At 35.7% G+C, this 15,043-nt stretch overlaps 1 protein-coding gene across 1 annotated transcript; it reads left to right on the top strand.

Moving 5' to 3' along the window:
• Positions 1–6,061: 6,061 nt before the first annotated feature.
• On the top strand, positions 6,062–10,012 carry LOC307028351 (uncharacterized protein). The gene is made up of 6 exons (XM_079663300.1): positions 6,062–6,703; positions 6,795–6,889; positions 7,243–7,369; positions 7,757–7,874; positions 8,690–8,766; positions 9,870–10,012. Exons 3-6 carry the CDS (start codon positions 7,256–7,258, stop codon positions 9,978–9,980), a joined length of 420 nt encoding a protein of 139 aa, XP_079519426.1. The 5' UTR covers positions 6,062–6,703; positions 6,795–6,889; positions 7,243–7,255; the 3' UTR covers positions 9,981–10,012.
• The last annotated feature ends 5,031 nt before the right edge of the window (positions 10,013–15,043 follow it).

Raw genomic sequence — 15,043 nt, 5'->3', positions numbered from 1 at the left:
TTGGCACACATCCCAAGTTGTTCAGTGGGGTCATATTAGTCTAGAACAGTTGAGATATTCTCTCCTAAATTAAGTGCATACATATCTAACCCAGGTCCTAGACTATACTGTTCATGCTAGATGCTGCAGCTCGCTGATCTGTGTGCCGTGCCGTTCCTTCAATCCACAGGCAGCGTGGTGTAGCTTGTAGCTGGTGAAGGTGAAGCTCTTACTGTAGCATTTCCCTCCGAATAATGGTCGTAGGCTTTACTGATGAACAAACATTTATTCAAACTCCAGAACCAACATAAGAGCTTGAGCCTCTTCGGGGGGTGCTAACATTTAAATATACTGTCCGTTCTTCTCTTTCTCCGCTGTTACATAGAAGATGAGCAAAGAGAAAACTGGTGAGAAAGTGAAAGAGAGTGAGGTGACTGGGAGCTATTGGAAGGTCTCAGGGTAATAATAATAACAATAATGATAATAATAATTTCACTGCTTAAACATGCACTTTATTTATCAGAAGAAACGTTAAAACCAACTGAGGCTTTAATATCTTTCAGGGCTGACAAAATGTAGGACATGCTGGAAATGTAGTTGCTTGCTTGAATCCAAAAGATTAGTTGGAGAAGCGATTATGAGTCTCTTCAGGCAGGGAGTTGAGGGGCCCTGACTGCTATAGCTAATGGAAAAAGCGCAACTGAGGCAGCTTTTGTGACATGAGTAGTGTTAGAAATTAAAATCAATGTTTTGATGGTATAATGTAGCTTAAACATACCGTCAGTTCAAACGCTCTTTTATACTGAAAAACCAGAAATTCTTGTGCACAAGCAGTTAAGCTTTTATTCTGAAAATCCTTCATCTACGGTTAGCATGTAGCATGTGGCTAATATACGATTTCCTAAAGAGGTGAACTGAGGAGCGAAATGACTTGGTGTGGTGAAAACCGAAACCTACTGATTTAACACTACAACGATAGATGTCGAGATACTACCATGTTGAATATTAAATGAAAGTACAGTTTATTTGAATACATTATTGTTTACAGACGAGAGTAGCATGTGACAACATCCGGAATGACCGGCAACCAAACGAGCCGAGAAGTATTGTTTAGAGTATTGATTACAGCGTTTAGAATGTGTTAAATGAAAAGTGATGAAAGAGAATATGAGGAGAAATGGCGTGTTAAGCATATATTGAATGTGAAAAGAACCTATCCTCTGTTTAAATGCAATAACGGACATTGGAGACGAGGTGAGCCGGCTGGCGGGGAGGAGCCAGCAGAGGATATATATAGCAGCGCCGGAGGAGAGATCCGCTGTCTTCTTCTTGCTCAGGAGAACCGGATCACAGCTGTTTGTCTGACGGAACAATATTCTGTCTGTAACACTACCGCGCCTTTTTTAATTAAAGTATCCCATTTGAATCTTTTCAGAGACTCCATTTAGTCTCATTTTAAAGCTTCTCTCCTGGACGCGAGAATAAAGAACATATTTAACAGTAGCCTACTGTTATTTGCCTTTCAAGAGCTACAAACAAAGATTTGCACTGCATAGCTGCATCCCAACATTATACTATACGCTAATCCTCAGCAGGTTTTGTAGTGTGTTCACAATGGATAAATGACAAAACACATACAGGCTATTCAAACAAGAATTAGAGTCAACAGCCGCGTTAGTGCATGTGTGAGGCTGTGGTTTGGCACAGACGGGCTTTCCCCATTTTAGTTTAGTTCACATGCAAATAACCGCTAAAAATCACTTCAAACATATCGAAGTCAAGAATGAAGGCACTGTCTTTAGGATTTTCGTTTAACAGGATTGTAGTTAAAAGCCAGATATTTGAAAATGTTTGACCTCATGCTCCTGAGAGGGGGAAGTTTCCAATAATTGTTAAGACATTTCACAACAAAAACACAAATGAGAAGCTCATAGTGGGGTTGGGGAAACCCCTGGGAAGTCCGTTAATGATGAAATAGGTTTGTTGAGAACATTGGTCTGGACCAATCGTTGACTGACTGACCCCGCTGCTAGACTGCGGTCAAGCCAGCCGTCTTTCACTTTTGCGTGGTCAAACCAGCCGCCCCTGTATTTTGAGTGCGCGATTAGTTACAGGTTTACGGTAATGCATTAAAACAGCCCTGGGAAGCTGTTGTAATTGACTGAAGTGACTTTCGAATACATTTTCGAATACATAAGTACATACATACATAAGTAGTTTATGAAACTGCCAGTTTTGTACTTAGTACTTCTTAGAGTACTTGCAAACATAATATGAAGTACTTTTACTGTGTACTTTTCAGTAATTTGAGTTTCAAAGTCCCCCCCAGAGAACAAGAATGAGCATTTTTGTCTAACTTTGGTGTGGGATAAAAAGCATTTCTTCCATAAGTAGTTTATGAAACTGCCAGTTTTGTACTTAGTACTTCTTAGAGTACTTGCAAACAAAATATGAAGTACTTTTACTGTGTACTTTTCAGTAATTTGAGTTTCAAAGCCCCCCCCAGAGAACAAGAATGAGCATTTTTGTCTAACTTTGGTGTTGGATAAAAAGCATTTCTTCCATAAGTAGTTTATAAAACTGCCAGTTTTGTACTTAGTACTTCTTAGAGTACTTGCAAACATAATATGAAGTACTTTTACTGTGTACTTTTTCAGTAATTTGAGTTTCAAAGTCCCCCCCAGAGAACAAGATTGAGCATTTTCGTCTAACTTTGGTGTGGGATAAAAATAATTTCTTCCATAAGTAGTTTATAAAACTGCCAGTTTTGTACTTAGTACTTCTTAGACTACTTGCAAACATAATATGAAGTACTTTTACTGTGTACTTTTCAGTAATTTGAGTTTCAAAGTCCCCCCCAGAGAACAAGAATGAGCATTTTTGTCTAACTTTGGTGTGGGATAAAAAGCATTTCTTCCATAAGTAGTTTATGAAACTGCCAGTTTTGTACTTAGTACTTCTTAGACTACTTGCACAAATAATTTGAAGTACTTTTACTGTGTACTTTTCAGTAATTTGAGTTTCAAAGTCCCCCCCAGAGAACAAGATTGAGCATTTTCGTCTAACTTTGGTGTGGGATAAAAATAATTTCTTCCATAAGTAGTTTATGAAACTGCCAGTTTTGTACTTAGTACTTCTTAGACTACTTGCACAAATAATTTGAAGTACTTTTACTGTGTACTTTTCAGTAATTTGAGTTTCAAAGTCCCCCCCAGAGAACAAGAATGAGCATTTTTGTCTAACTTTGGTGTGGGATAAAAAGCATTTCTTCCATAAGTAGTTTATGAAACTGCCAGTTTTGTACTTAGAACTTCTTAGAGTACTTGCAAACATAATATGAAGTACTTTTACTGTGTACTTTTTCAGTAATTTGAGTTTCAAAGCCCCCCCCAGAGAACAAGAATGAGCATTTTTGTCTAACTTTGGTGTGGGATAAAAAGCATTTCTTCCATAAGTAGTTTATAAAACTGCCAGTTTTGTACTTAGTACTTCTTAGACTACTTGCAAACATAATATGAAGTACTTTTACTGTGTACTTTTTCAGTAATTTGAGTTTCAAAGTCCCCCCCAGAGAACAAGATTGAGCATTTTCGTCTAACTTTGGTGTGGGATAAAAATAATTTCTTCCATAAGTAGTTTATGAAACTGCCAGTTTTGTACTTAGTACTTCTTAGACTACTTGCACAAATAATTTGAAGTACTTTTACTGTGTACTTTTCAGTAATTTGAGTTTCAAAGTCCCCCCCAGAGAACAAGAATGAGCATTTTTGTCTAACTTTGGTGTGGGATAAAAAGCATTTCTTCCATAAGTAGTTTATGAAACTGCCAGTTTTGTACTTAGAACTTCTTAGAGTACTTGCAAACATAATATGAAGTACTTTTACTGTGTACTTTTTCAGTAATTTGAGTTTCAAAGCCCCCCCCAGAGAACAAGAATGAGCATTTTTGTCTAACTTTGGTGTGGGATAAAAAGCATTTCTTCCATAAGTAGTTTATAAAACTGCCAGTTTTGTACTTAGTACTTCTTAGACTACTTGCAAACATAATATGAAGTACTTTTACTGTGTACTTTTCAGTAATTTGAGTTTCAAAGTCCCCCCCAGAGAACAAGATTGAGCATTTTCGTCTAACTTTGGTGTGGGATAAAAATAATTTCTTCCATAAGTAGTTTATGAAACTGCCAGTTTTGTACTTAGTACTTCTTAGACTACTTGCACAAATAATTTGAAGTACTTTTACTGTGTACTTTTCAGTAATTTGAGTTTCAAAGTCCCCCCCAGAGAACAAGAATGAGCATTTTTGTCTAACTTTGGTGTGGGATAAAAAGCATTTCTTCCATAAGTAGTTTATGAAACTGCCAGTTTTGTACTTAGAACTTCTTAGAGTACTTGCAAACATAATATGAAGTACTTTTACTGTGTACTTTTTCAGTAATTTGAGTTTCAAAGTCCCCCCCAGAGAACAAGAATGAGCATTTTTGTCTAACTTTGGTGTGGGATAAAAAGCATTTCTTCCATAAGTAGTTTATGAAACTGCCAGTTTTGTACTTAGTACTTCTTAGAGTACTTGCAAACATAATATGAAGTACTTTTACTGTGTACTTTTTCAGTAATTTGAGTTTCAAAGCCCCCCCCAGAGAACAAGAATGAGCATTTTTGTCTAACTTTGGTGTGGGATAAAAAGCATTTCTTCCATAAGTAGTTTATGAAACTGCCAGTTTTGTACTTAGTACTTCTTAGACTACTTGCACAAATAATTTGAAGTACTTTTACTGTGTACTTTTCAGTAATTTGAGTTTCAAAGTCCCCCCCAGAGAACAAGAATGAGCATTTTTGTCTAACTTTGGTGTGGGATAAAAAGCATTTCTTCCATAAGTAGTTTATGAAACTGCCAGTTTTGTACTTAGTACTTCTTAGACTACTTGCACAAATAATTTGAAGTACTTTTACTGTGTACTTTTCAGTAATTTGAGTTTCAAAGTCCCCCCCAGAGAACAAGAATGAGCATTTTTGTCTAACTTTGGTGTGGGATAAAAAGACTTTCTTCCATAAGTAGTTTATGAAACTGCCAGTTTTGTACTTAGAACTTCTTAGAGTACTTGCAAACATAATATGAAGTACTTTTACTGTGTACTTTTTCAGTAATTTGAGTTTCAAAGCCCCCCCCAGAGAACAAGAATGAGCATTTTTGTCTAACTTTGGTGTGGGATAAAAAGCATTTCTTCCATAAGTAGTTTATAAAACTGCCAGTTTTGTACTTAGTACTTCTTAGACTACTTGCAAACATAATATGAAGTACTTTTACTGTGTACTTTTCAGTAATTTGAGTTTCAAAGTCCCCCCCAGAGAACAAGATTGAGCATTTTCGTCTAACTTTGGTGTGGGATAAAAATAATTTCTTCCATAAGTAGTTTATGAAACTGCCAGTTTTGTACTTAGTACTTCTTAGACTACTTGCACAAATAATTTGAAGTACTTTTACTGTGTACTTTTCAGTAATTTGAGTTTCAAAGTCCCCCCCAGAGAACAAGAATGAGCATTTTTGTCTAACTTTGGTGTGGGATAAAAAGCATTTCTTCCATAAGTAGTTTATGAAACTGCCAGTTTTGTACTTAGAACTTCTTAGAGTACTTGCAAACATAATATGAAGTACTTTTACTGTGTACTTTTTCAGTAATTTGAGTTTCAAAGCCCCCCCCAGAGAACAAGAATGAGCATTTTTGTCTAACTTTGGTGTGGGATAAAAAGCATTTCTTCCATAAGTAGTTTATAAAACTGCCAGTTTTGTACTTAGTACTTCTTAGACTACTTGCAAACATAATATGAAGTACTTTTACTGTGTACTTTTTCAGTAATTTGAGTTTCAAAGTCCCCCCCAGAGAACAAGATTGAGCATTTTCGTCTAACTTTGGTGTGGGATAAAAAGCATTTCTTCCATAAGTAGTTTATGAAACTGCCAGTTTTGTACTTAGTACTTCTTAGACTACTTGCACAAATAATTTGAAGTACTTTTACTGTGTACTTTTCAGTAATTTGAGTTTCAAAGTCCCCCCCAGAGAACAAGAATGAGCATTTTTGTCTAACTTTGGTGTGGGATAAAAAGCATTTCTTCCATAAGTAGTTTATGAAACTGCCAGTTTTGTACTTAGTACTTCTTAGACTACTTGCAAACATAATATGAAGTACTTTTACTGTGTACTTTTTCAGTAATCCAATGGCAAAGTCACTCCTAGAGAATGTAATATTTCCACCACCATGTTTGACTGCTGGTTTGATTCACTTTTATCGTTCTTTCCTTAAGATAAGATAAAATAATACTTTATTCATCCAGAAGGAAATTGTTGTGCCAGAGTAGCAAAATACAATAAACTCAGCAGCACAACAGCAACACTGTCACCGGTCTGTAGTCACTGTGTGTGCGTGGATGTATCTTCTTCGGCACAGGAACCAGGCATGTTGTCTTTTCATCACCTTGTAGAGACAAAATTTGGCTGTGAAATGGCTTACTTGCATGTGTACATTTTGTGTTATAGTACTTTGGGTTTTCTATTTTGTAATTTAATATACAAATTGAAACACCATGATTTATTTTTAATAAAATAAGGCATCATATTCCTAGGAAAACTTAAAAAAAAGTATTTTTATTGCTGTTATAGATCAACTTTAATGATTATCAAGCCGTGATCGCCTTTGTAAATATTGAAAGAACACACTGGAAGTTGCTGGTTAGTGATTGTTTTCATTCAGAAATCCCTTTCATTTAAATATGTATATATGTTTGATGCTGTTTTGAAATAACATCACTTTTTTTTTTAGTACTTATTTCCCGCCATAACATCAGTATTTTTGGTGGATCCAGCGGCAAATTCCAAAGAGAAAGCAGACTCGGAAAATGCTGCGAAAAGAGTACGGTAAGTCAGCAAATTAGATATAAAGTGATCTTAGAATTATATTTAAGTAAGTATTTAAGTAAACATGTACAAGTATGTTAACAGAAGTTCCCAAACCCACACCACTGAAGCATTTATTTTGTGCTTGGTGGTCTCAGCTGTTTTTTAAATGATATTTCCTTATCCCGCCCTTAGTATCTGTGTACACAATTGTAAATGAAGTAGCTCAGTAAGCAAGGTAACCTACAATATTTTCCAGTGTCCATACTGTTCGGATGGAGTGTTTTTATTTTACACAATATTTAAAGATTTTTATTCTACATGTGTCTGTTGGGAGTTACATTAGAGACTATTCCACAATGTGTTTTACAAAGGGAATACTTCAAGATGAGGAGGACCTGCTATGGCAAGGAGGACTGGGGGAATGTCAAATGGAGAGGAGCAACCATGCACCATCCAGTTCAACGTGATGGCAGTAGCTGTGGGGTCATTGTTACCATGGTAACGTCGTTTTTTACTTTAACTACTATATGTAATATTTATGCTTCTGCTACATATTCTTATATTTATTTCAGTGTCTTGATTATTATACAAGTTTAAAGTATAAAATAGTCAATGATGTTAAAAAATAAGTCATTAGTTTCTGAATTATCAATTTTCAGTTTATTTTTTAGGGGAATTGTGTAAAACTGATGAGAGGGCTGGTTGTTGACACAGCCCATGTAGTTTGTCATGTACATTCTTCAAGTTGTGTTAATTACCTCATTACAACTATTAGTTATTAATAGTTTGATCATTTTTATTGAAATATCAATTCAATTTTGGAATTTTACTGGCAAAAACAATGTAGCGCAGATGACAAGTGTGATTCTGTGTGTTGGTGTGTAGATGGCAAGAGCAGTGATGGAGGCCTTTCCTGCATTACCAGTTATGTCCTTTGGGACATCCAAAAAGGAGATGGCTTGTGAGAGGAGAAAGTTTGCACTTTCAATACTCAATGGTTCAGGTTTGTAAGTCATTTGTCCTGCTTTACGTTATGGTTCTTAGTTAGTTGTTATGGAAATGATGAACTTCTATTAATCCAATGTAATCAAACAAATCTACAATAACTACAGCCTGTAAAATTGCCTTTGAGTCCACACACTACTGCATTTATAGCCGACAGCATCATTGATTTTAAGCACAGGGCCCAAACCAAATATTCCATACATATCTCAGTTGAACCCATAACTTATATTTCTCTCACACACACTCCATTGAGACATTAACAGTTGAAGAATAACTTTTTTTCCTGCTGCAATAAGGAATGTAAATACTGACACTTAAACTGTCACGGTTTGTGTCAGGAGAGCAGGGAAGAGGAAACGAATACCGATTGTACCAGGCATCCAGGAACAGTTTATAGGTGGTTTATTGAAAAAAAACAGAAGCTTACAGGCAGAGCGGCATGAGGCATGGGTGAAATATGGAACACAAAACAGGGCTTAGAGTGAAACAGTGACAAATATAAATTGCTGCATTTTTAAATTTGTTGCATACAGGTCATTGCCTAGTAATGTTTAGAATATTACGGATTGTTTATGTATGTCTGCTTATATGTTGTTCTGTTCACACTGTGTACATAGTCTTCTTTTTAAAACATCCATCCTTAAAAACATATTAAACCTGTGTTGATGATCCCATTCATGATCCATTTAGAGTTCATAAGCTATAATTTACAGCTGAACAGCTGCATAGAATTTGACTGCACTTCTGCTGCCAATAAACTGTTAACTGTATACATATACAGTATGTCTAAATAACATATTTTCTTTCCTGCAGTGTTTAACATGGAGAACAATTGTGCAATGTGCTCTGCCTCAAAGCCCCCAGGATCTGGGCCTCCCACTACAGATTGGGTGAGTGTTTGTCGTAGTGTAGTTATAATAGTGCTTCATCATATTCTAATCAAATTCAATTTATGATATTAGATGTATTTACAAAACTGTTGAGTCACTGGGTCTATCCAGATCAGGCGGTCCAGCGAAAACGCCGCAGGGCCATGCTTCGATTTCTACTTTTCAGCGCATGCTGAATAATTTTTTTACGGCAACCTCGTGCATCGCCCCAGCTGCAGCCCACACACATTAACTCTATTCAAAATGACTGGAACCAATATAAATTGATTTACTAAAAAAACAGTCAAGACAACTTCTCTCAGATAAATGGTAATGCATATACATTGTTTACACATATAATGAACAGAGAGAATATAAAATGTGATGAGCAGTGGAATAGGGATACTGACAATTCTAATCATGTCTAATAGCAACATATTCAATTAAAGTGTAACTTCACCCCAGGTTTGAGCCTAAGTCCACCCACATGATGACAATAGCCTCAATGCAGCGTTGACAAATATGACAAAGCTACAATAGCTTGGAAAATAGCAATATGGGGCACTGAATTAACGCACCCCGCGGTTCCTCCACCTCACTCTACGCCGCTGGGAGACTGACGGTACATGTCCACCAGATCAGGCCTGGAAACCAAGTTATACCTTGAGGCAACACTCCTAATGGAAAACGGACCACTTGGAAAGACGTTTGTTTTGTTATCTGCTGTTGTCCTCTTTCACACACCAACATCCTGTAAGTCACTATCAAAATATGGGAAGCAGGGAGAAGCAGGTCATATGCAATACATAACTGACCAATTAAGAATACCAAAAGGTAACTACATTATAGTGATGCAACATGGGGTTTTCCCAGAACTATAAATCTTCTAGCTATAACTACCTCAAAAACATTTGTATTTGAAAAACTGAAAATGGAGACATAATATAGTTATTTTCAGATATGAAACTGGTGTTTGAGGCGAGTATGCTACAGAATATAGCTACATGTAATAAAGTTGACATGAATCTAATTTTGCCCAAATTATTCTCTATTGCACTTCATTACTTCATCATTTCCGATGACAAGATGTATCAGATTTGATGGTCACTCATTTCATTTTACAGATACAGTGTGACACCTGTGAAAGATGGTTCCATGAGCAGTGCCTGGGGATGAATCAGGACCAACTCCAAGAAGCCAGGGCAAGCAATTGGAATTGCTTTCTCTGCAACTAGGGCAGAAGAATAAAGAAAAAGGGGGAAAAATCTGTTTGCCTGTTTTTTTCATACATACACAATCACTGAATGACAGTGTTTAAGTTGATAAGCTTTCATTTTCATTTTCATTTTCATATTATGTTTGCAAGTAGTCTAAGAAGTACTAAGTACAAAACTGGCAGTTTCATAAACTACTTATGGAAGAAATGCTTTTTATCCCACACCAAAGTTAGACAAAAATGCTCATTCTTGTTCTCTGGGGGGGACTTTGAAACTCAAATTACTGAAAAGTACACAGTAAAAGTACTTCAAATTATTTGTGCAAGTAGTCTAAGAAGTACTAAGTACAAAACTGGCAGTTTCATAAACTACTTATGGAAGAAATTATTTTTATCCCACAACAAAGTTAGACGAAAATGCTCAATCTTGTTCTCTGGGGGGGACTTTGAAACTCAAATTACTGAAAAGTACACAGTAAAAGTACTTCATATTATGTTTGCAAGTAGTTTAAGAAGTACTAAGTACAAAACTGGCAGTTTTATAAACTACTTATGGAAGAAATGCTTTTTATCCCACACCAAAGTTAGACAAAAATGCTCATTCTTGTTCTCTGGGGGGGACTTTGAAACTCAAATTAATGAAAAGTACACAGTAAAAGTACTTCAAATTATTTGTGCAAGTAGTCTAAGAAGTACTAAGTACAAAACTGGCAGTTTCATAAACTACTTATGGAAGAAATGCTTTTTATCCCACACCAAAGTTAGACAAAAATGCTCATTCTTGTTCTCTGGGGGGGACTTTGAAACTCAAATTACTGAAAAGTACACAGTAAAAGTACTTCAAATTATTTGTGCAAGTAGTCTAAGAAGTACTAAGTACAAAACTGGCAGTTTCATAAACTACTTATGGAAGAAATTATTTTTATCCCACAACAAAGTTAGACGAAAATGCTCAATCTTGTTCTCTGGGGGGGACTTTGAAACTCAAATTACTGAAAAGTACACAGTAAAAGTACTTCATATTATGTTTGCAAGTAGTCTAAGAAGTACTAAGTACAAAACTGGCAGTTTTATAAACTACTTATGGAAGAAATGCTTTTTATCCCACACCAAAGTTAGACAAAAATGCTCATTCTTGTTCTCTGGGGGGGACTTTGAAACTCAAATTACTGAAAAGTACACAGTAAAAGTACTTCAAATTATTTGTGCAAGTAGTCTAAGAAGTACTAAGTACAAAACTGGCAGTTTCATAAACTACTTATGGAAGAAATGCTTTTTATCCCACACCAAAGTTAGACAAAAATGCTCATTCTTGTTCTCTGGGGGGGGCTTTGAAACTCAAATTACTGAAAAAGTACACAGTAAAAGTACTTCATATTATGTTTGCAAGTACTCTAAGAAGTACTAAGTACAAAACTGGCAGTTTCATAAACTACTTATGGAAGAAATGCTTTTTATCCCACACCAAAGTTAGACAAAAATGCTCATTCTTGTTCTCTGGGGGGGGCTTTGAAACTCAAATTACTGAAAAGTACACAGTAAAAGTACTTCATATTATGTTTGCAAGTAGTCTAAGAAGTACTAAGTACAAAACTGGCAGTTTTATAAACTACTTATGGAAGAAATGCTTTTTATCCCACACCAAAGTTAGACAAAAATGCTCATTCTTGTTCTCTGGGGGGGGCTTTGAAACTCAAATTACTGAAAAGTACACAGTAAAAGTACTTCATATTATGTTTGCAAGTACTCTAAGAAGTACTAAGTACAAAACTGGCAGTTTCATAAACTACTTATGGAAGAAATGCTTTTTATCCCACACCAAAGTTAGACAAAAATGCTCATTCTTGTTCTCTGGGGGGGACTTTGAAACTCAAATTACTGAAAAGTACACAGTAAAAGTACTTCATATTATGTTTGCAAGTAGTCTAAGAAGTACTAAGTACAAAACTGGCAGTTTCATAAACTACTTATGGAAGAAATGCTTTTTATCCCACACCAAAGATAGACAAAAATGCTCATTCTTGTTCTCTGGGGGGGACTTTGAAACTCAAATTACTGAAAAGTACACAGTAAAAGTACTTCAAATTATTTGTGCAAGTAGTCTAAGAAGTACTAAGTACAAAACTGGCAGTTTCATAAACTACTTATGGAAGAAATGCTTTTTATCCCACACCAAAGTTAGACAAAAATGCTCATTCTTGTTCTCTGGGGGGGGCTTTGAAACTCAAATTACTGAAAAGTACACAGTAAAAGTACTTCATATTATGTTTGCAAGTACTCTAAGAAGTACTAAGTACAAAACTGGCAGTTTCATAAACTACTTATGGAAGAAATGCTTTTTATCCCACACCAAAGTTAGACAAAAATGCTCATTCTTGTTCTCTGGGGGGGACTTTGAAACTCAAATTACTGAAAAGTACACAGTAAAAGTACTTCATATTATGTTTGCAAGTAGTCTAAGAAGTACTAAGTACAAAACTGGCAGTTTCATAAACTACTTATGGAAGAAATGCTTTTTATCCCACACCAAAGATAGACAAAAATGCTCATTCTTGTTCTCTGGGGGGGACTTTGAAACTCAAATTACTGAAAAGTACACAGTAAAAGTACTTCAAATTATTTGTGCAAGTAGTCTAAGAAGTACTAAGTACAAAACTGGCAGTTTCATAAACTACTTATGGAAGAAATGCTTTTTATCCCACACCAAAGTTAGACAAAAATGCTCATTCTTGTTCTCTGGGGGGGGCTTTGAAACTCAAATTACTGAAAAAGTACACAGTAAAAGTACTTCATATTATGTTTGCAAGTACTCTAAGAAGTACTAAGTACAAAACTGGCAGTTTCATAAACTACTTATGGAAGAAATGCTTTTTATCCCACACCAAAGTTAGACAAAAATGCTCATTCTTGTTCTCTGGGGGGGACTTTGAAACTCAAATTACTGAAAAGTACACAGTAAAAGTACTTCATATTATGTTTGCAAGTAGTCTAAGAAGTACTAAGTACAAAACTGGCAGTTTCATAAACTACTTATGTATGTATGTACTTATGTATTCGAAAATGTATTCGAAAGTCACTTCAGTCAATTACAACAGCTTCCCAGGGTTGTTTTAATGCATTACCGTAAACCTGTAACTAATCGCGCACTCAAAATACAGGGGCGGCTGGTTTGACCACGCAAAAGTGAAAGACGGCTGGCTTGACCGCAGTGCTGCTAGCATGGATAAAGGACAGAAATAATAGGCTACTAAAAACTGTTTTAGAGTGCACTGTTGATAGACATTATTCTACCAAACGTAATGCACAAAGGAAATCAAAGAGATGCTCACAGCTGGAAAAAAAATAATTGTGGATGTTGGTAAAAATAACAGCCCCAATTAGACCTCAGATAACACAAGAAATAACTAATGCATTTAGGATTTAGTTTTTTACTTGTCTCTGTTTGAGGTTTGATTGGTAGTGGCATTCGAAAGTTGAAGTTGGATTGTATTTGCACACATTGAATAATTTCTTCGTAGTATAAAACAGTAAAATATGCGTATTTATGACTGAATCTATAAATATGAGAAATACACTCTTTACTCTTAATATTCAGTATGGATCTGAAAGTATGGAGGCAGGCCAGACTGTGCTGAGTTCAGGGGAAACTGGACACACATGATATGTAGCTGAGGTAGGTAGGAAAGATGATGAGGAGTGTGTGAAAGACTTTCAGTGGCCGGTGCCGAGCTAGATAATTGAGAGCTCACGATTATCTGGGGAACTATTTAAAAGAGCCAGACAAGAGGCAGACACTGTATGAAGAGGTGCGGACAGAATTACAGTATGGGATGTACAAGTTAAAAGCTAAAAGGTTATACGGTAGATCTGCAAAGTAGGAAAATGAGGTTAAGGTTAACAGCACAGCTTATATGAAATCCAGACATCCAAAATCCTCAAATATCAAATCACCACATGTCACTGTAATTCAAATAAGACTGTGGAAATAAAAATGAAGTCTTTGTCCATCCATCAGCTTTGTGCTGCAACAAAATAAAAATACGGCCTTATTATACATTTAAAGTTATAAAAAAACAAACCTGGTGAATAGTGTATTATTTAGAGCTGTCGATATATGCCTAACACAGTCAAATCTGAAAGGCAAAAAACATAAATAAAACAATAGTACTACTTATTCCCTGGATCCATGATGACTTGAAAGAAACTTGAAAAAGTCGGAAAAATTTATTCAGATCAAAACATGTTGATTTTCCAATAAATCGCACTTCAGGGAGCCACAGTGTACTGACATTTATTATTCGAATAAAGATATCATATTCTTTGAGATGAGAAAGTGAAAACCTATTTTCTCCACATCTGCTGCAGCAGTAAATCGGAAGCCATCAGCTGGCCTCTAAAAGTTATGAACACAGGCAAATCGGGCATGCACAGTTGAACAAGAACCTAATAAAAAACGACAGTGTTTTGGGATAATAGCTACACATGTCAATTCTATTTTCCATCAGAAAAGTATGAAAGATAAGGAAGATGAGGAAGGTAGATCTAGACCGCTGCTGTGTGTCAGCGTCAGGGTCAAATGATGGCTGCATTTAATCCTGAATGACAAAAGGTAACCGTGAGGAAGACCGTATTACCATCAGCCTCCAATAAGATTCCTGTTTTAGATAAGAACATCATATAAAGTATCAAATGAATATGTCAAAATAGACAAGTATGTCTTGCAAGCATTCAAAGATTAAGACAATATATTTAGCTTTAAATACCATTCTGTTTAATATAGCATCAAATTAAGTTCAGTGCAACCTAACATCAATAAAAACGAAGAAACTAAATTGATGTCTAAATAATAAATGGGATTCCAAAAACAGTAAGCATAAACAACGGCAATTATGTTTTGGAATTTTTCTGTTCAGTGTCCCACAAGGGAAATGCATACTTTTGCAGCACGTCTAAACAGACTCATGTATGAGTGTCATCCATCAGTAAAAGTGAAAAAAGCTTATCATTTAGTAAAAAAGAATCCTCGAATATAGTACATGTTACTAATCAGCAGGTCCCTCCATTCAGTCACAGCATGTACAA

Source organism: Notothenia rossii (genome assembly GCF_949606895.1).
Source record: "Notothenia rossii genome assembly, chromosome: 2".
NCBI classification, from domain to species: domain Eukaryota; kingdom Metazoa; phylum Chordata; class Actinopteri; order Perciformes; family Nototheniidae; genus Notothenia; species Notothenia rossii.
Note: the sequence above shows the minus strand (reverse complement) of the source record. Positions and strands in the feature narration are given on the sequence as shown.